Below are 23,942 nucleotides of genomic sequence, written 5' to 3'. Positions count from 1 at the left end.
AGTACCGAAAGTCCGAATCAGGCAGAAAGCGGCCGACGTCATTCGCGAAGAGAGTCCCTCGTTGTTTCATTGTTCTGTCAGTCATCACTACAGCAGATCTGGCCACCCCTGATTTACTCGACGCTTTCTTTTCCTTTTCAACCAGGTTAACTTGTCTGTATGTCTGCCTCGACAGCATGAATTGAAAACTGTACAATGCAGCCAGCGCAAGAGAACCACGACCACGACCACGACGATCAGCCTGGCACTCCGCCCCGCCCGCCTTATTCCCCAGTGACTCCAGTTCTGTCCCATCTCGCCCCGGCGAACGACTCCGCCATGACAAACGGAGCCTCCCATCCCATCGCACCCCCAGCTACGTCGCCCTCACCTACTACCCCAGCTCCTCCCTATGCATCAGCCTCCAAATTTCCCGGCACACAGGGCCAGGTGGTCTTTGGTCAAGAGCCTGCGCCCGTGCCGATATCGGAAAGCGAGAACCCCGATGCGATCGCGTTGCGGTCCGCCATTTCGATCCTGCAACTTCAGAAACAGCAGAGTATACGAGATATACAGACCTTGGAGAAGCTGAAGAAGGTCGCCGCTGCGGATCCGGAGGGGTTTGCGCGCGAATTGGGCGCAGGGAATCTCATCTCAGCGAAAGATCAGGGGGCTTACATCAATTTCACACATAAAGATGACAAGCCTGTTAGCGACGGGGCAGGGGAATCGACAAAGGATGCATTGTCCGACATAGGACCGATTCCAACCCCCCAAAATGTGGTCCGAATGCCACCGATCAACTGGGCCAAGTATCAAGTCGTAGGTGAATCGTTGGATCGCATGCATGAAGACCAATTGCGACGTCCGTCTCCTGGCGAGCCGAGACGTCCGGAAACCACGCAACGGGCGCCTGAGCATGTCATAGCCTCACCTTATCGGCCGCTGGTAGATAAATTGGATAGTCCAACTCGAGTTAAAGGGACCAGCAAGAACAAGAAAATCTGAAGAGACAATGTCCATTTCCACAAGACTGATCATTATTGTACATTCCATGTCAAATGGTCAGACCGATCCAGTCATAGCACATCATTTTTTGAGTGAATCATGTCACATTAACCCATCAAGAAGAAGACAGCAGAGAGGGAAGCCAACACCTGGTAACCAGCTAGGATGAACCCAAACATCTGCAACGCTGCAGGTCAACTATACGTCCAGAATTTCTGCCAATGCTTTCTGAAGTCTATCGTGGGCTCTCTGGACCCTCTGCGTCGGAGTCAGCTTGCTATCATCGTCCACCTGCTCGCCTCGCACTGCCTGGAGATTGTTGGGACGTGCGCCGGGGTTGTTCAACATCAACTGAGCATGCAGTTTGCGGTGAATCTTCTTCCGGAGGTCCTCGCGCTCCTCCATTTTGGCCTTCATTCTTTCCTGAACTGCTTTGGTGAACTCATGGGCATGAACCCAGGTCTGGGCCTTGTTACACTCCGGCTTGGTGTATCTGAGGATGGCGGCGATTGCCTCGTTCGAGAGAGGAGGGCGTCCCTTGGTGGCTCCATCGTACACAGGCTGCTTGCGATTGCCCTGGCGAAAGTGTGAGCGATGCTTGGCGGGCAAGACTTCTGAACACTTACACTCTGAGATTTATTGAACCCAGGGACATCCTTGCCTATTTCCTCGCGAGCTTGGAAGGGCAGTCCGAGTTTGGCCTGGCGAGCTGCCTGGGACTGAGCCATCATAATCTTCGTAATCTCCTCGCGGTTGATACTGATACGCTTGGACGCTGGGTTTGGCTCAGGCTTGGTCTCTTTGGGGCCATCCTTGGCTGCGGCTTTCGGGGTATCCCCCTCGATTTCGCGGGCGTCACGCTTCATTTGGGGATCCAAGTCTTTTCCGTCTTCGATAGCTGAGGGGAGAAGCCTAACGATGTGTCAGATCAAGTGCAACGGTAGATTTGACGAGACTGACAGGATCTGGAGGGGTGGGAGGTGACTGAAGAGATGGCCAAAGAGAAGACCAAGAGAGATGAATACAGATTTATGTCATGAGAGAAACTTGAAGTTTTACTTACCCTCGCACCTTGTGTTGGCGTGCTTTTCTCGGCATGGCTCCGCTTGTGGTGGTGAGCGAATCGCAGTGGTGATGGGAGAGACGTTGCACGAAAAGCGAGTTTTGTCGTGATCCGGACTCTCTTATAGACTTGGGAAAGCCCAGGGGCTGGAGAATTTTTTTCTTGAGGGGGGATATTGCCACTGCTGGGATGAAGTAGTGAATGCCGCAGTGAATGGAAGCAGTTCTCAGTCTGATACCCAGCCAACCAACCTGCCTACGAGGTCATCTCACCACAAAAGGTGTCTGCTTGTCTGGAAAATATCATCACCTGCGGTCCTTGATGTTTCGCCACGTCAGACTGGATTTAGGATTGATTTTGACGGCATATAGATATCCAGCTGATTTCCATACAGCTTCAATTCCGCCTTCATCCCACTCAGATGAGCGATACAGGTCGCCGGAGAATCCAGCACTTTCAGGAACTCAAATGCAATGATCAGCTTGTCTAGTTTCAGAATCATCACCGCTATCAAGATGTCCTTGACGGACTGAAGTGAAATGAAGACCCGCTTTGCAAAATAAGTTCATGATTTGAGACCATGTTTAAAGGAACCAGAATATTTTCAGAGATACGATCATTAATATTCATAAAGCATGTTGTGTCTCATAGCTAAAGGCTTCATTAGCCCTCCCCAGATCTAGTCTCAGCTCCTAGCCGTCCAATCCTCCTTGATCAAATCCGCCGCGCGCTCTGCAATAGCATAAAGATTAGCCATCGGATGTCCGCAAAGCTGAAACGGATGAATGGACGCATCGACAACGCGCACATTGGCCGTGCCGTACACCTGCAGCCGATTGTTAACGACTCCGCCAACTGAACGGGGCATCATGGCCGCTGTGCCGATGACATGGAAATTGGATGCATCTGTAGCACTTGAGTTAGAGAGTCCTTCCGACGAAGAAGAGAAATTCACGCGACGTACAGTGATCTTTCAACCAGTCCCTCCACACCTCATCCGTGGCGTCCGCCGGCACCGCCGAAGGACCAGGCCTCGATTCCTCCTCGATCATCCCCTCGAGCGGCGCGGACTGAAACATCCGCCTGATAAACTTGGCAATCGCGACCTGCAGCTGGACATCCCAATCCAACAGCCCGTAATTGGGATTGATCGCGGGCTGGGCTGCCGGATCAGAAGAGCGGATGTGCACGTTCCCGCGCGCAAAGGGGAGTAGGCCCCAGTAACCGGCGTTGACTGTTTTCTCGCTGCCGGGCTTGAAGATGATTTCTGCGATGGGGATGTTGTTCTTGAAGATGAGGTCGTGTTGGGCTTGGAATAGGTGCTGCAGGTCCTCGGGCTGCATGGCTCCGTTGCTCATGTTTGCGACGAGGGCAGCGTACGAGGGGAGCTTGGTACGTGTGAGGTTGGCGAGGGAGGAAGTATCCTGGCTGAAGATGTCTGTGGCAGAGGCGAAAGTGACGGTTCTGCCGCCGGTGATGGGTGAATGAGTCGACGCTGTCATGAGAGTGTTCATCTGATCCTGTAGGTTTTCTCCGACGCCCGGCAGCGAGACTTGAACGGGGATGTTGTGTCGATTGAGGATGCTATATAAGACAGTTTGGCGGCATCAGCTGAAGTCCGTTTATCAAGCATGTTAAGACCGAGAAGTGGACTCACCGTGGGTTCCCGATTCCCGACAGCTCAAGAATGGCAGGCGTCTTGAGTGCTCCGGCCGAGAGAATCATCTCCTTTCTCGCCATCGCAACACTGACAGTACCGTTCTGCGAAGTAACCTCAACGCCAGCTGCGACGAGCTTCTCTGTACCTGGTCCATTTCTCCAGACAATCCGATTCACCCTCGTGTTCAACCAGACACGCAGGTTCGATCGCGACTCAAACGGCCAGAAATAAGCCCGAGCCGCATTATGCCGGACATACGCCTCCTCATCGATGGTCCAGGGGTAGATACTAAACCCACGCATGCGACCAGCATTGACATCTGCGTTCCACGGGATCCCCGCAGACAGAAGCGTCCGATTCACAGCAGTCGTAAGATCATTTTCGTCCCTCTGCATATGCGGGAAAGCAACCTTGAGAGGACCGCGGGAGCCATGCGCAGAGGCATCGTATGTTGCGCCTGCATTCGTCTGCACGGTCGTCGGGAAGGTCAGGTTCTCGCTCTTGAGGTAGTAAGGAAACAGGCTCGTCCAGTTCCAGCCGTCGTTGCCGATGGACTGCCAAGCGTCGACTTGGACGTCCTCAGCACGCACGTAGGCCATTCCTAAATGCGGGCTCTTAGCTCTCATTCATGTCCGGATTGGGATGAGTTACCATTAATCGCGCTGCCACCACCCAGAGCTCGTCCGGCCCGGAGGACCTGTGCCTCTCCGCCGAAGGTCTGTGGGACAGACATGAACTGCCAGTCTATTTCTGTACCAAACGCACGGGAGTACGCGTCGACATTGGTCACATTGTCATTGGCGAGGACTGATGGACCGGCTTCGATGATGAGAACAGAGACGTTGGGGTCCTCGGAGAGACGGTTGGCGACGACAAGGCCGCTGACTCCTCCTCCGACGACGATGAAGTCATATTCGGGGGCCAGAGCAGCGACCAGAGAGAGAAGGAGAATGAACGCAATGAGAATCATTGTGCGTCAGTTGGTGAGGTGCCTGTATGAACGAACTCAGAAGGAGACGAAGGATGAGGGAGGCAGAGAAGTGTATTGGAGAGAAGTGTGTTGGAGAGAAGTGTGAGTGAGAAGTGTGTGGGAGATTAGCATGTTACTACTTAGACGAGATAGTGAGGGAGCAGTGAATGAAAGAAGTCTTGTCAATCTACGGAGTAGAGGCTCAGTATATACAATTTGCACTAGCGCAAGAATCTCTATGAACCAAGCAGCCAACACATACCTATCATATCTCAACTCAAAGCTTCGCATTTCTCTGCTTCTCAAACGCCTCTACAGCTCTCAGCGCAGCCTCTCCGGCTGTCCCATTCTTCTCCTCCACCTGCTCCCTCCACGCCAGATTACCCGCATGGTTATCCAAGATGTCCAGGGTATGCCGGTACATCTCCTCCTTCATCGTACCATAGATCCCCGTCGCAGCCTTCGTCTGCAACCCCCGCTCCCGAATCAACTGCAGCGTCTCCTCAAGACCACCCACGCCGTCTACCAACCCCACAGCAACAGACTGCGGGCCCGCGAACCGTCTCGCCTCGAGAACCAGATCCCGGAACGCGGACGGGGCCAGTTTCTCGCGGAAGATGCTCATCATGGGGCTCTGCAGAGGCACCCCGAACTCGAGCTCGTTGATGCACAGAAAGCCCTTGGCGGGATTCTGGATCCGGTAGTCGTGGTACATGGCTAGCATGAGCCCTCCTGCGAAGGCATGCCCATTCAGCAGGCAAATCGTTGGCATGGGAAATCTGCACCGGTCAGTATCTGTTGCGTTGTGGGATGCCGGGGACATACGTGAGAAAGCGCCGGAATAGCTTCCACAGCCACTTATCGAGGAAGCCCTCTGTGCTGGATGCGAGTTCGAGGTCGAGCCCATTGCTGTAGAATTTGGGGATGCCGCTTGTCGTGATCACGACGCCTTTGGGGAAGCGGTGTTCGATTATGTCTAGGGCTAGAACGAGGGCATCGATGAAGGTCGGGGTGAGTCTGTTGTCCTTTGGCGAGGTGAAGGTGAGGAGATAGATGTTTTTCTCCTTCTCAGAGGAGGTGGGATTGGTGCAGACGATGCTGCCTCCAGTGGAGGAGATGGGGACGGTGAACAAGGGCATGATGGCTTTGTAGGGGATGGTACTTTATTGATGTTGACAGCGGTATATTGAAGGATTTCCCAGTCATGAAGCTATGTACATCATTGTCAAGATGAAAATATGCTGTTTATTAAGTGGTAGAGATAGCTCTCTCACGAACCTCGGTTGGACACGCTCCAATTAAAACGAATTATAATCAACCTTTTCCGGTCATCACATGCTTCAAGGCATCCGATAGAATAATCGTAGTATCAACAAACATATCTTCAGTTTCTGAATGTTTTCATGTTGGATTCCTGTGTGGTCACAACTGGAGATGGGATGAAGTCGATTGTTTGGATGCACTCGGGCTGTGCTTTGGCCTGAGGCTGGACATATCTGCCTGGTGCCACCATGCACCATTAGCTCAATCCTCGATGCTTATACAGGGCTATAGACCGGAGGCTATAGATATCCTCCAGGCTAATGATGAAATGATGCAACAAATCGAGGAACCTGATCTGCCCGCAGGGATGACAGAACATCACCAATGAGAGCAAGACAAAGGCCAACCGTCGCTTAAGTCTCCGAATCTCAAAGGAACTCTCCGCATTTCGATCTGCCCAGGAATCTTTCAAAGCTTCAACCCATCTCAACGACCTTCTTCTTTTAATCCTTGCCCATCGTATGATATCAATCGCCTTATCAATCGTAAAATGGCAAGCATTGCATTTCCAGAGCTCGCCAAACATCATACTCTCTCAACTTCCCATACTTACAACTATGTCTACCACGCAGCAACTCCTTCACGAGCAACCATCCTCTTCCTGCACGGGTTTCCGTCTTCCTGCTATGACTGGCGTCACCAGATCCACCACTTCATCAAACTGGGGTATGGAGTTCTAGCGCCAGATCTACTGGGGTATGGCGGCACCTCGAAACCAACCGCGGTGGAGGAGTACAAGCTCAAGAGTATGGCAAGGGAGATTATCGAATTACTGGACCACGAGGGTCTGAAACGGGTACATGCTGTGGCGCACGATACCGGATGTAATCTTCTCTCAAGACTGGCAGATTATTACCCCGACCGTCTGCTGTCATGCACGTTTATCGCTGTCCCCTACTCCAAGCCGGGAGAGCATTTTGACTTGGACATGGTAAACAGTTTTACGAAGCAGTTGTTGGGATTCGAGCGGTGTGGGTATCTTGAGTTTTTCGTTGAGGACGAGGCTGGCAGTACTTTGGATCAACATGTGAGGGATACACACGTTATGAGGAGAGCTTTCAGGCTGACCTTGCATTACATGACAGGCGGACTCGTTCTTCACGCTGTTCTACCCCGAAGACCCAGACTTGTGGGTTGACCATGTTGGTCCCTTAGGCGCCACAAAGACATGGCTTCACAATGACAAGCAGGCGCCTTTGGCGTCCTATGTCAGCGACGAGGTATATTAGCGTCACACCATCCATGGAAATCCAGCTGACTAGCACAGGAACGAGCTATGCACAACAGAATCTTGCAAGGCCACCACAAGCCAGCGCTCAACTGGTACCACGCCCTTGTCAAGAATGCGAACAAGGATGACGAGGTCGAAGCAAACATCGATTCGAAACTCAAGATGCCAGTGCTCATGATCGGCCCACAACCGAACAAGCTTGAGATACCTGGGTTCCTTGAACAGATGAAGCACTCCGTCGAGGACTTGACCTTCAAGCGAGTCAGTACGAAAAGCCACTGGATACAGTTGGAGGCGAGGGAAGAGCTGAATGCTGTGCTCGAGGCATTCTTTGCACGTCCTGATTTTGCTGGTAAAGCGTGATAATCGTGGTGTGTTCCGCGCAAACGCAGACGAACGACAGCCCGAGACGAACTTCATTCAAAAGATGTCAAGGGATTACAAAATAGCATAGAATCGAAGATCAATCTCCCTTCAGAAATTAATAGTTGAATCACTCTCCCAGATTCCTCGGCTCCAAAGTTCTCAACTGCTTAGATCCGGCCCAAAGGATCGGACCTCAACTGCCATACCCTGGACGACACTCCTGTGATTCAGGCAGTACTGCAAGATGACTTCCAAAAGCATGCACCTTTATTCTACGATAGGGCTGAATTGACCCTGGCCGTCCATGTAGACCTCAGGACTCGAGATCATTGATAAGTAACTACATCAGCAAGCCGTAGTAGTAGCTCTGTCTACATCCAGTAGTGTAGCAGACTAAGGGAATACAGCCGATGAGCAGATTAAAGAATTATTACTATCGAGAGGGAAATTAGAGAGCTCTCTTCAACAGGGTGGTAATGGGCTTCTATAATATGTCCAGCGGTACATATAAAACGAGACGTGGTTCAGTTCATGAAGTCTCCAATACAGAACACATCAATCGGGCCGTGAACGGCAATCAGGGACGATGTAGATAGACAAGCTTCGAGTGCATCAGATTGATTGTGTTTGCTTCAACTACATCTATGCGATGGTGTAGAAATCCTCGCGTAGGACGATCGCAAGTTAAGCAAGGTATCGTCACTGACGTCATGCATCCATCAAACTGCTTATCTACCGCGAGGACTCCAGACATTCTAATAATCTATTGTGCAATTAGAGGGAGACGAAGCCATTAAATTGCCCCTTTCTATTACTTCATATTCTTAATCGCTTAGCGGCATTCGCAAGCACCATCAGAATGGCAACACAACAACAACCAGCGCAGCCTTCCAAGCAAGCCGCATACGACCAATCCCAGAACCCCGTCACCCAGACACCCCTCGAGCAGCGAGTTTCGCCTCACCAGCGTCAGCGCGGTGACCCTGTCTCCTCCATTACCCGTCGTACCGCAGACTCCAACCCATCCAATGACGAAGAACTCGCACGTCTAAAGCAGAGGCGCGAACAGGAGCAGAAGAACCTGCAAGCCGCCTCTGACGTCGACTTGGAATATGGCGTGGAGCAGCAACCCGCGGAAGGAGAAATTGCTCAGGCGGTAAGACACAAAAGCGAGCGAGCACAGGCCGGTGCGCATGCCGGTCCCGTGGGCAGCGCACAAGGGCCTGGAAACCCTGGATTCGGAGAAGAAAGAGATCTTGCTGCGGATATGGGACGAAAGAAGGAGGAACATGATCGAATTCTAGGCGACGGTGTTGGGCAGAGTCCTGCAGAGCCTGATGGAGAGGCCGCCGAGAGGGAAGCGTTGAGACAGCGGAAGTTGAAGGAAGAGGAGAATCTGGATGTGAAAGGAGCTGTTCGTGCAGGCACAGGAGATCCAGTCGCCTAAAAGAAAGTAGGCAGGGATAAATTGGTGAAATCAACGCGATGTCGTCAGGAATATGAGCCCTTTAGTAGATAGATGTGAGGATATGTCATTGCTTAACTGTACAAAACATGCCAATCGGGTATCAAATCAAACTGCTAGAATAGATGAAGCGTGCGATCAAGTATCAGCATCGCCGCCCTCACCAACGGAGACCTTCTTCAAGGATAGATCCCGCTTTAAGTCCTGGATACGCCTGGCAAGCTTGTGCTTCAAGATTTGATTCTGCATATTCTCCCACTTGACCGTCTCGGCGCGAATAAGGGCCTCGAGCTCGGCAATCTCTTCGCGATGCTGCTGGAACTGCCGCTGTTGCTCAAGCTGCTCGTCATCCAGTTCTTCTTCAGGCACTTCCGCTTCGTCGGCATCTGAGTCACTTTCATCGCCCGATGTATCCGCAGCAGGTGTGGAGGGTTTGGTCGCCATTGGAGTTCCAGCTTGATAGAGATTCGCCAGGCCAGTATCCGAGGAAGGTGCTGCCTGTGGCGGCGCTTCATTGTCTCCGCGCAAAGCAGCCTCCATTTCCTCCAGGAGAGGATCGAGGCCTCCATCATCAAGAGCGACCTCCTCCATGCCCTCGTCGAGCTCGCCCTCTGCGTCCTGTTCGTCGTCATAGTATTCGTCTTCCTCGTAATACTCTCCACTCTGGACAAGCCCCTCCGCCCGATTTAAGGATGCACTGTCCAACAATTCGTAGCGAGAGGCAATAGCGGCTTCGTCTTGCGCGATCAGATCCTCTACCGCCTTCTCTACTTGTTCTATCGTTCGTGTGCTAAGCCGCTCGCGGAACCGCCGTTTCCTGACATAACGCAAAGGGGGCGTCAGACCGTGCGGATACTGTAATGTCTTGTCGTCCAGAACATCAATGTCGGAGGGAAGAGGATAATTCATGGCCTCTGCATCGTTCGAAACGGGCCCCAAAACTAAAAGCATCTGACAGATATCCGCAGACTTATACCATCCACGCCGGTCCCAGCTCTTCATGCCTTCGATGATACATGGTAGGTCCACCAGCGCCGCTGCATACTGTTTATCACGAATCCGCAGGATGGCGCGTCGGCCCTCGCGTGTGAGGGGCTTGAAAGAGAACTCGGACCGATCAAATCGTCGCTCATTGATAGCTTGACGTAAATATTCGCAGTCTTCGCCGGGAAGCATGCGTAAAATGAATTGCTCTTCGATGCAAGGATCGATTTCCGTATCAGAGGCTTCAGAGTCGTAGCCAACGCCGACAGGTCTGTTGGGGACCAGCCCCTTGTTCTTGATTCTGATCGACTGTACTCCTGGCTTCTTGGAAGTATTGAGCTTAAGACGTTTCGGTCCCACGGGCTGCGCCGATGCCTCTGGAGCAGAGGGACCTGCGAGTCCCTCCGCCGGTCGCTTTTTCGATGGCTTCTTCTTTTTTGCCTTCTCCTCCGCTTCGGCCGGTTGAGGTTTTCGCGCTATCTTCAAAGTGATCTTGCGCTGAGGTGTTTCGGACGAGGTAGGAGGAGGCTGACCCGGTGGCTGCGAAGGCACCTCGGGCGCCTTCTTCTTGCCCAGCGTGAGCTTGAGTGAAGGGCGAGGGGCGTCAGACATGATGACGATGTATGATGAGAGACAACAAAGCTCTCACCAGCACCAAATAGACACAAATGAGCTTTGAAAAAGAAGTAATCCTCTTGAAACCTTGGTGTGCCGTTGTCGTGGTGAGAGTGAGGGACAAAGTTGGAGACAAGAAACTCCGCCAAAGTGAACAACCGGCAGAAAGTGTTCATCTTTCGCTCCGCCTTTCTCTCACCTCTCAATCAATCTAACCAATACTGATCAGTTCACTAGTTGTCCCTTTTTCCTTGACTGGCATCTTTCTCCTATAGCTTGCCTGTTTTCTTTCTTCTGATTTGCTACATTCAACCGACAGGCAGTGGCATAATGTCCGGTCCCAACCTACACAACGCTCTCCTCCGTCCACCCATCATTCAGATCTTGCGCGCAGCTGGCTTCCATGCCACGCGTCCGTCCGTCTTAGATACACTAGCCGATCTTACAGCTCGGTATATGATGATCCTCGCATCCTCTGTTGCCTCTCACGCAGCCAACGCCCACCCGAACGATCCTGTCCCGGAGCTAGAAGACATATACCAAGCACTTCAGGACGTTGGCGCACTACGGCCGCAATTGCGAGAATGGGAGGAGGATTGGCAAGGGGAGGAAGATATGCGGGGACTGGAAAACTTCTTGGGTTGGTTTACAGGACCGGCAAACCGTGAAATCCGGCGAGTGGCTGGCTTCCTACCTAGCGAGGGTGACATGATCGACGCCGAGTCCGTGGAGAAGGAGGATTTCCTCACAGCTTTGAAGAAAAAGCACAGCAAAACAGGCGAGGAGTCTCGATACGCGGGCACTGTACTTGGGAAAAATGCTGAAGAGCATCCGATCGTCATAGAGGGAGGTGTTTCCAGCATCCAAGAATGGAGCCATCAAGTGCGGTCGCGGGCGCCATATGTTGCTGACAGCGACTCGTCTGGTGTCAGTAGTGCACCCAGCAACTTGTCAGACGCAGATAGTATGGAAGTGTGATGGGATGCAGCGAGGTCACCCCAACAGTCAACAAGACACTCGAACCATAACATACACACCTCGATAAGAGGTTCATCAAGACTATGGCCGCGACCGACCATCAACGGCAACACTCAACCAGCTCAGAGTATGATCTCCGAAGTGTGCCTCCACACCGCATCTGGCGATTCATTCGGGTTTCTATATGAAGCTGAACCAAATCGGGATCAGGCCATGCTTGTTTTCCGGCGACTCGCCGGTTATTTTCGCCCAATCTGCACCCGGTGGCCAACTGATCTGCCTTCACCATTGAAGTCAAGGTCCAAGCCTTGGCAAACGACCGGACAGGGGCTGACAATAAGACCTGTCTCTCGTCGGAATATACTATGATCTTGCGGGATCATAAAATTTAACTGATAGGTCAATCCGTGATTACCCCAGTGTTCAGCAACCAGAGATAGCTTCTATCTAAATCATGTACTCAGCCTCGAAATCAAACCAAATACCAAAATGCTCTTATATTGGCAGTACCCAGGGAGACAATGTTTGAGCCCACCACGAGTCCATGCTTTAGACTTAGTCTGTATCTGTAGTAGTAGTCTGGTGCTATGGAGACAACTCTTGGCCTGGCGGTGACATCAACGGCTTATCCTTTTGCTTCCTCATCTCCACCATCTTCAATCTCCGCATTACAGTAAGAAAACTCCAGCAACATGGTTTATGCCTTTGCTCTCCCCACCACCTCGCATCTTTCCTTTCGGACTTTTCTCACATCTAGCACACATCCATCTTTACCCCAGGCTGCGTCTACAGCTCGGCATGCACTGCGACTCGCCCTCAAGGCTCACAAAAGACTACCCCGCAGTTCGCAACGAGACACCCATCTCACCACAGTCCTCGGCGCGTTGAACGACTACCTGCCGTATCTCGCTGCTATCTCGCATGGGTTGAGCGGGAGACCTATTGAAACTGGGGGCAGCACGGGTAGTGAAGAAATCGAGATCACTCTCCACAGCGAGATCGAAACAGAATGGCGCGCGACATTAACCTCGACCCCGTTATCGCTGAAAAGCCGGCCCACAAACGGCAGAGTTCGCGGGCAAGGAATCGACTTTGAGATCGCCTTTGTCCTCACGACACTAGGCTATGTGCTGAGCGGCTTGGCTCGCTCAGGCGTCCTACGCGCTCTCTACGCCCCTACCACCCCAACCCCAGAACAGCGCACCGCGGCCGTCCAAACCGCCACGAAATACCTCCTACAAGCAAGCGCAGTGCACTCTCTACTCGCGTCTTCGCCCTCGTTCACAGGCGCAGGACGCCAGACGGGCACAGCAACCGCCGTACCGGACCTTGACCCCGCGGCTCAGGCGGCGCTCTCGTCACTCGCGTTGGCCGAAGCAACGCTCCTAGCTGTGCTGAAAGACGATTCCTATGTTGCGGCGTGCATACAGGCTCGAAATCCAAACGACAAGGACTGGATGGTGCGGGCGCCGGAGATCCCCAAGGTGCGTGCGTTGCTCTTTGCGCGCCTGTGTGTTCGTGCGGCCGAGTATGCGGAGCAGGCGGCTGCTGGCATGGGAGCGGTCGGCGCACATGGCAAGACCGGGATAGATGAAGATGTGGTCGGCTATGCGCGGGTTCTGGGACGCGTTGCGCGGGCGCGAGCCTGTCGATTCTTCGGTGTTGATGCGGAGCTCGCGGGGAAGATAGGGGAGGGGATTGCTTGGCTGCGGGCAGCAAAAGGCGCGTTGGGCCTGAGAAGTGCATCTCAGGGCGAGAAAGAAACTTCAGCCAAGAGCAAAGGGGGGTTCTCCAGATTGAAGAAGGAATGGGCTGAGCGACGAGAGGAGCGGAAGTTGGAAAAGGACTCCGGCGGCAAAGACCGCGCTGCGAAGGGTGAGCTCGATCCTGGCGATGATGCAGGCAGGGAGGAAGAGGGTCGTGTGATCGAAATGCTAGAGACAAAGTGGGAGAGGATGAACGATACGGTAAGTCGATTTCCAGCAGTACTTGGGCATGGAAGGTCTCTGACAGATCGATAGATCAACACACAACTCATTCCACCGTCGACGGACCTCTTAGCCAATCTGCCGTCCGGTCGGGACATTCATTCTCCACCTGGTCCTTATAAGCTCCCGTCTTTGGATGAGGATCAACTCGTGCGAATGCGCGCACCGCCGGCAGAGGATGATTACGAGACACGAATTGACATGGATGACAGTGACGACGAGTTCGCTGGCCCTGCGGGGGTTGCGCCAGGAGCGTTTCCTGAGCGAAGCGAAAGCACTTATTATTGACGATACCCTTCTCAGTTCAATTGGCGTGCAATGCATTTATGTACACAGCATGGTCACAAGTGTAGAAACCGTCCAAGAGCCATGGCTTCGTGGAAGACCGGAATCAGTCTACACCGGCGTCATCGCTCCAACTTCGATGGAACATGCAATGATGTATTGCAGTGGTGTCAAGATATATGTACATGAAAATCAAACAAAAAACAATCCCATCTATCTCAATGATTCAACCTGCCCATCCTACTCTTCATTCAATCCCCGGCATCTCCGGCAACCTCAAACCCTGCCACCACCCTCAAAACGAAAACGAAAAATGACAAGGAAAGAAAAATGACACCCATTGATTCCACTGCAAAGCTAAAAGCACACAAACCCAAAGCATACACACAAGCGAGTCCCCAAACTCGCCGGCTCACTCACGCCGACTTCTCCCCATCGCCCGCAAAATAGTTCTTCTCCTGGAACAGATAACCCTTGACCTTGCGCTCCTTCAGAAGCTCGAAATATTTCTCTGAAGATTGAATTCATTAGCTATTGCCGGGCCCGTTTCACCACACCCACACCCCTCCGGAGAGCGCCAAGGACCGGACGGACCCTGGGTAGGACCCCGGTAGGCAGTAGGCAGTAGGCAAACTCACCCCTCAACTTCCCACACTTCTCCAGATGGTTCACCCCCTCGCGAGCATAGCACTTGCCCAATTCCTCGCCGACGAGCCGGGACATCATGCTGCGCACCCACTGTTCACGGATAATGGCGTCGCGGGCATTGTGCAGGGCGACGTTGTCTTCGAAGTCGACGCCTTCGTATGTCGGGGGCACGGTGGGCTTCTTAGCCAGGAACGCGGCGGATTCGGGGGTTGGCATTTTGAATTTTTTTGGCGTTGAGGTGGTGGGAGGGGGATTGGTTCTGTGGGAGGGATGGAGGTCCGCTGCGCTGGGAGGAGCTGGTTTGGCTGGTTATGGCTTGTTGGGGTTTGATTCCTGGGCTTTTCATGGATGTCGTCGGCGGAAATGGATTGGGCAATTGGGATACTGTGATTGGTTGGACTGGAGGCGGTGAGGTGTAAGGTGGACGGGGTGTGCTTAGTGCGCATTTTCAAGGCGGTAAGGTAGGTTTTCGGTCTCTCAGGGTACGGAGTACTATCTTGATTGTCGTGACTAGATGAGGCTCCAAATTTCGATGCAATATCTGACATCTCAAATAGTACCATTAGGTTCATTCTATTGTAGTAGTCTCATATGAATCGGAAAAGCACCAAGCGCCACGCCAAATCAAACATCCTCGTAACCAGAGACGCCTCGCAATGGGCTACAGCCACGATGCAGAGCAGATCAAACTAAGAAAACAGTCAAATGATACATTAATCGGTATAGGAGATATGTTGCTCAAGGAGAGGCAGCACATGGAGTCATCGTATGCCGTGAAGCGAAGGGTCAGCAATGCCAGGAAAGAGAATGGAGCAAGCCAAGTGGATCTCGAGTGGTTACAGCACTGAGACTGTTAGGTTCATTGTTGTTGTTCTTGAGGCTTGTCCTCCTTTTTCAACAGTCTATTGTAGAAGGCATCCAATCCATCCTTGAAACGCTGCCAGCGCGTGCGGTTGAGCTTCTTGCTCAGCTCGCGATATTCGTACATCTCCCGCCAGCAGTCTCGGCCGAACTGGCACCCAGCCATATTCACCAAGAAGTCGCGTTCCCTCTCTGAGTAATGCACGTCGGGATCACCGCCTTCGCCACAAGCTCCTGGAGGGAATGAGTTGATGTAGCGCTGAGGCGCAAAGGCGACACTGCTGCGAATCCACGGTTGAGTTCGGTACAGATACTCCAGCGCATCCTGTTCCTTGTGCTCCCAGTCCATGTGCTTCTGCTCGTACATGACAGGGTCCCACCAGACGTCCAATAGTCGATCAGACCACAGCGAGCGTTTGATGAAGAATGAGCCCAAGTTGAAGCCTCCGCAGTCCTGTGACAGCAACAGATCGATAGAGGATGGATCCCGGTCTCCTTCCGCCGAACGGGATATTTCATCCAGATAAGGCGCTGTCGGGGGATGGCTGATGTTCAACGGGTTGTACAAGTTGATATCACGATACGTCAGTGCGCCCAACCGATCGAAGATATGCTCTTTCAGGGAATAAGAGTACTCCATGATCCAAGTGTTTAGGTCCAACCACCAAAACCTACATCAAACAGTTAGAAGAGGTAAATTCCACGGGTAATGCTTGAACTGACCACTCCGCATGTGGATACTTTCTCATAGCCTCCCGGATGATATCAACTTTCTCCCAACTCTCCCGCCATTCATGCGAGTACCGCTTCTTAGCCAGCATGTTGACGATCTCCAATTCGTAACCCCACTGCTTCGCGTACTCCTTCTTGTTCCAGATGCTGTTGCGCTCGAGCGCCCATTCGCGCGCTCCCTTCCACTCCATGACCCCTCCTTCCACATTGGATTGTAGAATGATCACGAACTTGCGTCCTCCGCCAAATGATGATCGCCGGTAACTTTGAACAATGGCTGCAAGCGGTCAGAGTCAACAGATCTGTTCACAACAGGGCTAGGATTTTGTTTCGCACAGCATACCTGTCCAGAAGAACAAATACCCAAGGAAAAGGACAATCAGCGCCAAAATGGCCCGCGACCGCCTCCTCCGCATCAAGCCCCTGGCGAACCCAAATCGCAATCCTGTCCCGGAATAGCTCTGCCCCCGCCAGTGTTCATCCTTGTCAACATAACCATTCCCCGCAGAACCATTCATACGAAACCGAGGCAAGCTGGACGATATCTTGCGTTTCGATCTGGAGAAGAACCCGTTATTCCTTGTCGAGAATGATGGATATCCTCGGACCTCGTCGCTCTTCGCTCTAGCCGCCGCCCAGGATATGCCGCTGGGACCGAGTGAGTTGGGCGAGAGAAAACCGCTGCGCGGGGTCGAAGTGCCACTGCCGGGAGTAAGACCCGGACTTGACCACCCTCCTCCCGGGTGGGGAGAGGGTGATCGAGAAAGGGACATGGGGTATCGAGGCCGACAGGGAGGTCGAAGATAGTGGACACGTCGGCGCGAAGACCCTGATGCAAGACGGCGCTCGTTACTGCTGACACTCAAAGGATCGTCGCTGTTGATGTAGGTACCGTCCAAGTGGTCGATCTTCGGGGGAGTAAAAGTGGTCAAGGGCCAAGAAGCCACTGCAGGAGCGCAAGATGGTACGCAGTAGTATCCGACAAGCGAAGAACAAAAGAAAGGTAACAAGGGAGGATTATCATCAGTACGGAAATGGAATAGCCATTCAACCACAAAGGGGACTGGCTCTCGCCGTGAACGGGTCTGCCCGTTCCCGTCGAGAGAGAAGGATTTAGGAACTAAATTGGGGAACCCGTGGAACGTTGAGGGGGGAACCTATAGATAGAAGACGATAACAATAGACTTGTTTGATGCTACGTTGCCAGCGACATGATGATGAGTCCAGTGAGACAAGACGGATAGAGTCTCACATATTGACAACAGAGTCAGAAGACAGAGTAATCAAAAATAAGATTACACGATGGGACATGCCAGGAGAAGAGAAAGAATGATTCGAGAGTCTGCATTTGGCGGGAAATTAAATCTGGAACCGCCAATTTTCCACCAGATCTAAGCCTTTTTTATAAGGTTGCTATTACGGGCCAAAGAGTCGCAACTGAGAAAAGGGTGATTCTGCCCTATGACAGAGATAGATATCCTGGTGATGGATAACTGCATTCAAGAGATGGAAATCCTCCATAGGAGCCTGTTGCAGCAATGGAAGTTTTGCGGTTTGCCTTGTTCATTAACAGATCGTGAGATCCCTAGGTACCGAAATAAGATGGTAATTACCATATGATTACCATACACCGGCACAGTGGCGGGGAATGACAGGTCTGTACCCGTATTGTCAGGACCCTGAGTTGCCTCTTCAGGAATAGTGTTCATGACCTAATTTGTTGCGCAAAGTGATGATCGTCCAATTGCGTGGTTGTACCTGAAGACATGGCTATTTTGCGAATACATACGGATTCAGTAGGAGAAACTTCATCAACTCTTAGGGAATTACTATTAATTGAGAAGAACCAGTAAGCATTTTATCATAATTCAACTTCATTTATGGATATCCCAGACCTTGAATCCAATCCCACTGTATGTTCAACTCAAGATGCAGACTTCTGCCACTGTGGTCCCCAACGAGAAATCTTGCAGAAACGTAGTGCGCCGCAAAAGAGTCACAGAGTGGACAGCTAACAATATAGCTAACAATAGCTGCGCAATAAGTCATCCAAAAAGAAGCAGGCGACCATCCCAAATCTACCTAACCCAAGTGCCCTTTCTCATCATACAGTTAGACCGTGCTTTTTGCCCCATCGTTATCTTTGCGCACTGGCAGTCGATTAGCAGCCACGCCCGTCTTGGACATCAACACCTTCCGCACCACGAAGCCCTTTTCCTCCTCTGGTCGCGAGCGTGCGCTGTCTCCATGGTAGAATTCGCACTGAAACTTCAAGAACTTGTTCCGATGTCGGTAGACTGTGATGATATCGCCAGTGTACAGTTTCCCAAAATGAAATCCCTCCCGAGTGTTGCTTCCCTCTGACCCCCGGCGCAATTCTGTATCATTGACCCAGATGCACTTGCGAGTCTTGGTTGAAAGAATAGCCATTACTCCAGTAACCTCCATCCAGTTGCGCCCTGCCGCGATCTGCGCCTCAATAGCCGGTGCCCAGAAAGTCACTTCCAGTGCGTATGCAGGGATTCGCGTGTCCATAGGGTCAGGATGGCAGATGGTTGCTTGAGGTCCCCGCCCCCAGGATGTCATTCGATCTTCCAAGCGAATCGTCAGGTCAAATATTGATCCCGGGAGAGTAGTGAGCTTTCCTAAAAGTGGACGAGACTGTTCACGCCGGTGGAGGGAAATAGTCGGAGGAATTTGAGTAGGCACAGCATGTTGCAGGGCTGCTGATGTGTTGTCGCTCACTATGCCGTCTGGTGAGATTTGTCGGCCGGTTCGAGCGTCGATCGTGACCGCCAATTCAATGTCAAAAACCTCACCGGCACTCGCTTCGGGTTTATCACAGGGGGCTTTGCTATTTTCTCTGGTGACCTCGCGGCTGGAATGTTCGCTGGCCGTATCGGGAAGTGGTAACTCAATTCGGCGGCTGAATTTGGCTCCCTTCGGGGTCGCAGTACTCGGATGTGTTTCCTTGTTGAGTTCGGGGCCAGGACTATCATCGACTGCTTCATTCACGCTAGTCTTCAGAGCCGGCAGCTCGGCGGCCGCCAGGGGACCGTGTGCCGAAGTGCCAGGGTGCCACGAGTTCATGTTCAGCTGCCCAACGAGGTTCTCAGCTCCCATCAAGCTTGGCGCGGATCCAGCAAAGGGGTTGTCCGGAAGGGAGAGGACAGAGTTTAGGCTGTTGCCGTCGCTTATGATCGACTCACCGGTTGAAGAAACGAAGTCATGGACGCTGAGGTCATCACCGCCGAAGGCATTCATACTGGCTCCCAAGACGTTGGAACTGCGCAGTGCGGAAGAGGTGATTTCACCAAATAAGCGTCTCGGGGTGGTGTCAGGAATTGGGAGAGCGGCTGGGAAGCTTTCAATATTTGGGAGTGATGGATAGTGAATTTGGGCAGGGGGATAGTCAATCCTGGGCCTCTTGGATTGTGCCAATTCGTTGCTTTCGTCACCGGCAATATCCGGTTCTGGGTTGTCATTGAGCGAAATCTGTGACGCGTCAAGCTCGTTCTCCAGATCTTCACCAATATCAGACAGGGCCCCGAAGTCGGTGGGTTGGATATCGTTATCGTCGTACTCGTCGACGTCTGGCACATCACGTATCCACGGATGTTGAAAGCATTCACTTTCCTTCGGTCGTGAATGAGGATCACGGTCCAGAAGGCGCCTAACAAAATCAACACCGGCCTCAGAGACACCTTCTCTGCGCAACACATCATAATCAGGCTCGCTAGTCATAATATTCCGCAACATCTGAGACCCTCTGTCGTCGCCTCGACCTGTGTACGGAGGCGTACCGCTAAGGATGTGGAATAGTACCGCACCGAATGACCACATATCGACGGACTGATCGTATGGGGACGTTTTCGGAGGACTACAAATCAGTATTCGCCATGCCCGCAATGGATTGAAGTTGACTTACGGGTCACCCAATCGACGTCTTTTTCTGACTTCACCTCGTCGATAATTCTCATATTCTGGGTATACTTCGGGTGCACAGTACAACAAAGTGCCACAAAAGGTCTTCAAGAACGTTTCCTCTTGAACGACCTTCGACAATCCAAAGTCCGACAATTTCACTTTTAGCGGCTCAAGTGAAGCGATCAGAATATTATCAGGCTTTATATCACGATGCGTGATCCTGCGTTTGTGGAGATATTGCAATGCATGCAGGAGCTGCCTGGCCAATGTTTTGACCATGTCTTCAGGAATCTTGCCATGGGTTGAAAGATAAGTAGAAAGCTCCCCGCCAGGTACATACTCCATGATAATATAGATCCATCTGTCGTGTTCATGGTGATCAATGTATTGTACGATGTTGGGCTGTTTTGAGCGGTAATCAGTTCTAAAAGTCTTGTATGAGACGTAGGGGTTGAAAAACTGACATGTTTGAGATCCTTCATGATTTTCATTTCATTGTCCACTTTCTGATCAAGTATCCCGTTCTTCATGAACCTCCTCTTGTCGAGCTCCTTGGCAGCGTACACGGCTCCGTGTTGTTTCGTGGCGAGCTTGTAGACGGTTGCGAACGCTCCTTTTCCGATTTGACCAGTCACATTGTACATACTACCACCTGTCCAGTGCATTCCATACGCATTGGCTACTGTCCATTCCAGAGCAGGTCGCACTGAACCTTGACGGTTCTTCTGCATGGCACCTGCTGGTTGCCTCTGAGCTCGTTCGAGGTAACGAAGCATATTCTCTGTGTACCGCATTGCATATCCATCCCGAGACGGGATGCGGACGACGAACCTTACCTCATCAGAGGCGTTGTTGCCGCGCAACACTTGTATGACAGAGCCATTGGTCAGCATGCGGCTGTTCTCTTTCTGATTCTTGCGAAGACGACAATCGTCTACAACGGTGCCGTTGGTCGAGAGATCTTCAAGCATCAGAATCCCATCGCCGGTGAGGTGAATTCGGAAGTGCGTGTTGGATATGCGTTTCGCATTGTCGTCCGGGGCAAGCAGAAGGTCGCAACGGCTTCGGTTGCGCCCAAAACAGAAGCCTAAGCTTACATTACGGACGTTGGAGGACAGTCTGAGGGCGATATCCAGAGCTGCGGTGTCGGGATCTTCGTATTCCAACTCATCTCTTTGTAAGATGTGTTGAGGAGCAAGGGAAGCAGTTGCGGCCACTGCCTCATGAGCGGCAAGAGATGTTGGATGCAAGATGCAGATGATGTCTGACACATCCTCCTCGAGCAGACCAGAGTTGTTCCGACCAATACGGCGGGGATCTGTGCATGGCTGCGTCGACTCCTGAGTCGCCTCCATCTAGAACGACGAGTAATTTATCCACGAAAAAGAAAAAAGAAATGGAAAAAGAGCGAAATGACTCGGTACCGCAAATTATTAAAGGAAAGACTGTCAAGACTGGGTCGTCTGGGGTATCAAAGCTGATGGGCGTGGGGAACTATAGCTGCATAACCAACTCAATAATCAATACAAGTTCATAGAATGCTTCTGCCGATGTTAGTCAGAAGGCTGGCACCTCGTCGCGCATTTCCTACAGGAGAGAGAAATGCCCTCTCACCTTTCGGGAGATCCAAAAGTTGAAACCAACGGAGAAGTATGTATTGTGTCCAAGAAATCTGATTCGGGACCCTCGAAGGGATATGGCGGGCCAAACGCTCTTTCCAGGCAATGTGGGAGTGGTCCTCTCGAATGGTTTCCAGGCAACAAATCCAGAGACGTGGGAATCCGGTAGAACCAGGAATAAAGAGAGAAACACCCAAGGCAAACAGAATCTAGAATTCCAAAAACTGAAATCCCTTGTAGGCTACCAGGACGCACAGTGATATGCAAGACTGCACTCAATCCACTGGATCATCAAGCTGTTATTTCCAATCCAGGCGATTAAAAGGATGGATGCCCGGGACCATTGAGTCAAAAAGCGATGAGAGGACTATGTTTGAGAAAGGCTATCAGAAGCACGAAGGCTATGTCTATAGTACAATGTGGGCAATGGTTAGTCCATAACAGCGATCAGCCACACACGGAGACATTGCACGGAAACTCACACACTTAGCTGTTCCCCGTCAGCCATTTACTGCACAATTAAGTTCCTGTGAGTTCTGCGATGGCCTTCACTTGACAGGGTGGAGCCAACGGCAGGGACGAGACAGGAGGCTGTCTGCAGAAAAGTCGTTGTCCGAGAAACAAGCTGCTAGGCTGAGGGTGACGGTCCGCCTTTATTTTGGAGTCGAGTCCGCCCCAGGCATCGACAAGGCATCAACAAGGCTGTTCCTGAGGCCTCCATCAAAGCTCTGACCAATGGGACTGCATCCTGGTTTGGCGGCTGGAGTCATCCATGGAACATCAATATGACTGATCAACCCTGTGTTTACAGGTCTTTAGGTTACGACAAGCAGGATTTAAAGAGTGCTGATCTTAAGGCATTATTCAGAAAAGAAGTATCTGAGATTCTATCACTACTTCATTCCATAAGGTTTACTTTGATCTGTGCTGCGCTGGTATTCGCCACTCAGAGCGCGATCGAAAGCCTGCTCCAGTCTGCTGAGCGCTCTTTCGGAAACCTCTGTGACTAGTCAGAAACTACTAACCACATGCTGCTTGGGTACTGCATGGGACTCACGGTAATGCACAACGATTCGGCCTCCGAGTAATTTGAGACCCATCTCCTTTCCGATCTCTGCTAGGTCATTGGGACCTACACCAGAGGATTCAAGATCCAGCCATACCATGTTTGTATGTACTGGATGTTGTAATTTGCCGCCACGGGCAGTCCACATCTCGGCGATTCTCTTGGCATTGATGTGAGTTTCTCGAAGCTTACCCTTCTGACCGTTCGGATCTGGTCCGAAAGTCTCCTCGAGGGCCACCCTTGCAGCGGCAGCAATAACTCCAGCTTGACGAACGCCGCCACCGATGGATTTCCTAAACCAACGAGCCTTCTTAATGAATTCATTGGATCCGACGATGATACTCCCGATTGGTGCGCCCAAGCCTTTGGAGAAGCACAGACTCACACTGTCAAACAGGCCAGCATATTCTGGCAAGCTGCCGGCTCCAGAAACGACTGCTTCCCAGAGCCTCGCGCCGTCCAAATGTACCTTGACTCCGTTCTGATGAGCCCATTCTGCGATCCGACGAGCTTCGGCCAGAGGCATCACCATGCCATCTAAGGTATTCTCCAAGCTGATAAGCTTTGTCGGACAGTAATGTACGTCTTCGGCGAGCACCGCATGCTTTTGAATGTCCTCCAGAGTAAGATGTATACCGTTACTAGGCACAATGGGTTGTACCATGGCCCCGGTCAGAGAGCTGACACCTCCGGCCTCGTAGCGCACGATGTGAGAGCGATGATCACAGAGAACGGAGTAGGGAGGCTGCACGAGATGTGTCCGAATCGCAACTTGGTTGCCCATGGTCCCCGACATGACAAGTAAGGCGCTCTGATGGTTGGTCCGTTCGGCGACATAGGCTTGGAGGTCATTTGTCACAGGATCCTCCTCAAAAACGTCGTCCAACAAGGTCGTCTGACAAATTGCTTCGAGCATCGATGGGGTAGGCTTGGTCATCGTGTCGCCTTGGGTGTGCTTCCATATTAGTTCCTTGTGTCTTCCACTGCACTGCAATGAACTCACTTCGCAAGTCGAATTCCGCTGCACCGGCGCCTTGCCAACTACTGATTCTGCCATTGGTCCCACTGAGACACGCTGAAGTGCTCGCCATGGCTAATACTCGATTGCGTCCAAACCTTTGAGCGGGAGAATATGGCCTGAAGGCAAGCAGTTGCCAGCGTAGAATGCGAAGAG

At 51.9% G+C, this 23,942-nt stretch overlaps 12 protein-coding genes across 12 annotated transcripts; 5 read left to right on the top strand and 7 right to left on the bottom strand.

Annotated features, from left to right (window-relative positions):
* Positions 1–195: 195 nt before the first annotated feature.
* On the top strand, positions 196–987 carry CDV56_106873 (uncharacterized protein; the record flags this gene model as incomplete). Its single annotated transcript, XM_026760492.1, has 1 exon — positions 196–987. The coding sequence occupies one exon, from the start codon at positions 196–198 to the stop codon at positions 985–987; it is 792 nt and encodes a 263-aa protein (XP_026616085.1).
* Positions 988–1,185: 198 nt separating this feature from the next.
* On the bottom strand, positions 1,186–2,085 carry CDV56_106813 (uncharacterized protein; the record flags this gene model as incomplete). Its single annotated transcript, XM_026760432.1, has 3 exons — positions 1,186–1,563; positions 1,614–1,899; positions 2,051–2,085. The coding sequence occupies 3 exons, from the start codon at positions 2,083–2,085 to the stop codon at positions 1,186–1,188; spliced, it is 699 nt and encodes a 232-aa protein (XP_026616084.1).
* Positions 2,086–2,735: 650 nt separating this feature from the next.
* CDV56_106676 (GMC family oxidoreductase) lies at positions 2,736–4,680 on the bottom strand (the record flags this gene model as incomplete). Its single annotated transcript, XM_026760295.1, has 4 exons — positions 2,736–2,956; positions 3,015–3,634; positions 3,708–4,311; positions 4,362–4,680. 4 exons carry the CDS (start codon positions 4,678–4,680, stop codon positions 2,736–2,738), a joined length of 1,764 nt encoding a protein of 587 aa, XP_026616083.1.
* Positions 4,681–4,957: 277 nt separating this feature from the next.
* Positions 4,958–5,819, bottom strand: CDV56_106604 (enoyl-CoA hydratase/isomerase family protein; the record flags this gene model as incomplete). The annotated part of the gene is made up of 2 exons (XM_026760223.1): positions 4,958–5,459; positions 5,506–5,819. The coding sequence occupies 2 exons, from the start codon at positions 5,817–5,819 to the stop codon at positions 4,958–4,960; spliced, it is 816 nt and encodes a 271-aa protein (XP_026616082.1).
* A 674-nt stretch (positions 5,820–6,493) lies between these two features.
* On the top strand, positions 6,494–7,597 carry CDV56_106500 (alpha/beta fold hydrolase; the record flags this gene model as incomplete). Its single annotated transcript, XM_026760119.1, has 3 exons — positions 6,494–7,030; positions 7,089–7,223; positions 7,271–7,597. 3 exons carry the CDS (start codon positions 6,494–6,496, stop codon positions 7,595–7,597), a joined length of 999 nt encoding a protein of 332 aa, XP_026616081.1.
* An 862-nt stretch (positions 7,598–8,459) lies between these two features.
* Positions 8,460–9,047, top strand: CDV56_106400 (uncharacterized protein; the record flags this gene model as incomplete). Its single annotated transcript, XM_026760019.1, has 1 exon — positions 8,460–9,047. One exon carries the CDS (start codon positions 8,460–8,462, stop codon positions 9,045–9,047), a length of 588 nt encoding a protein of 195 aa, XP_026616080.1.
* A 156-nt stretch (positions 9,048–9,203) lies between these two features.
* CDV56_106307 (transcription initiation factor TFIID subunit 7 family protein) lies at positions 9,204–10,661 on the bottom strand (the record flags this gene model as incomplete). Its single annotated transcript, XM_026759926.1, has 1 exon — positions 9,204–10,661. The coding sequence occupies one exon, from the start codon at positions 10,659–10,661 to the stop codon at positions 9,204–9,206; it is 1,458 nt and encodes a 485-aa protein (XP_026616079.1).
* Positions 10,662–10,994: 333 nt separating this feature from the next.
* CDV56_106232 (Bromodomain associated domain protein) lies at positions 10,995–11,642 on the top strand (the record flags this gene model as incomplete). The annotated part of the gene is made up of 1 exon (XM_026759851.1): positions 10,995–11,642. The coding sequence occupies one exon, from the start codon at positions 10,995–10,997 to the stop codon at positions 11,640–11,642; it is 648 nt and encodes a 215-aa protein (XP_026616078.1).
* A 692-nt stretch (positions 11,643–12,334) lies between these two features.
* Positions 12,335–13,918, top strand: CDV56_106093 (pH-signaling protein PalC; the record flags this gene model as incomplete). Its single annotated transcript, XM_026759712.1, has 2 exons — positions 12,335–13,609; positions 13,664–13,918. The coding sequence occupies 2 exons, from the start codon at positions 12,335–12,337 to the stop codon at positions 13,916–13,918; spliced, it is 1,530 nt and encodes a 509-aa protein (XP_026616077.1).
* Positions 13,919–14,331: 413 nt separating this feature from the next.
* CDV56_106036 (putative NADH-ubiquinone oxidoreductase 12 kda subunit) lies at positions 14,332–14,779 on the bottom strand (the record flags this gene model as incomplete). Its single annotated transcript, XM_026759655.1, has 2 exons — positions 14,332–14,426; positions 14,554–14,779. 2 exons carry the CDS (start codon positions 14,777–14,779, stop codon positions 14,332–14,334), a joined length of 321 nt encoding a protein of 106 aa, XP_026616076.1.
* A 643-nt stretch (positions 14,780–15,422) lies between these two features.
* Positions 15,423–16,929, bottom strand: CDV56_105890 (putative alpha-1,6-mannosyltransferase subunit; the record flags this gene model as incomplete). Its single annotated transcript, XM_026759509.1, has 3 exons — positions 15,423–16,095; positions 16,148–16,433; positions 16,500–16,929. The coding sequence occupies 3 exons, from the start codon at positions 16,927–16,929 to the stop codon at positions 15,423–15,425; spliced, it is 1,389 nt and encodes a 462-aa protein (XP_026616075.1).
* Positions 16,930–18,268: 1,339 nt separating this feature from the next.
* On the bottom strand, positions 18,269–23,705 carry CDV56_105385 (uncharacterized protein; the record flags this gene model as incomplete). Its single annotated transcript, XM_026759004.1, has 4 exons — positions 18,269–20,036; positions 20,085–20,485; positions 20,548–21,438; positions 22,728–23,705. 4 exons carry the CDS (start codon positions 23,703–23,705, stop codon positions 18,269–18,271), a joined length of 4,038 nt encoding a protein of 1,345 aa, XP_026616074.1.
* Positions 23,706–23,942: the final 237 nt, after the last annotated feature.

The sequence above is a fragment of the Aspergillus thermomutatus genome (genome assembly GCF_002237265.1).
Source record: "Aspergillus thermomutatus strain HMR AF 39 chromosome Unknown NODE_50, whole genome shotgun sequence".
NCBI lineage: Eukaryota > Fungi > Ascomycota > Eurotiomycetes > Eurotiales > Aspergillaceae > Aspergillus > Aspergillus thermomutatus.
The sequence above is the reverse complement of the archived record's forward strand: the minus strand, read 5'-3'. Positions and strand labels throughout refer to the sequence as shown.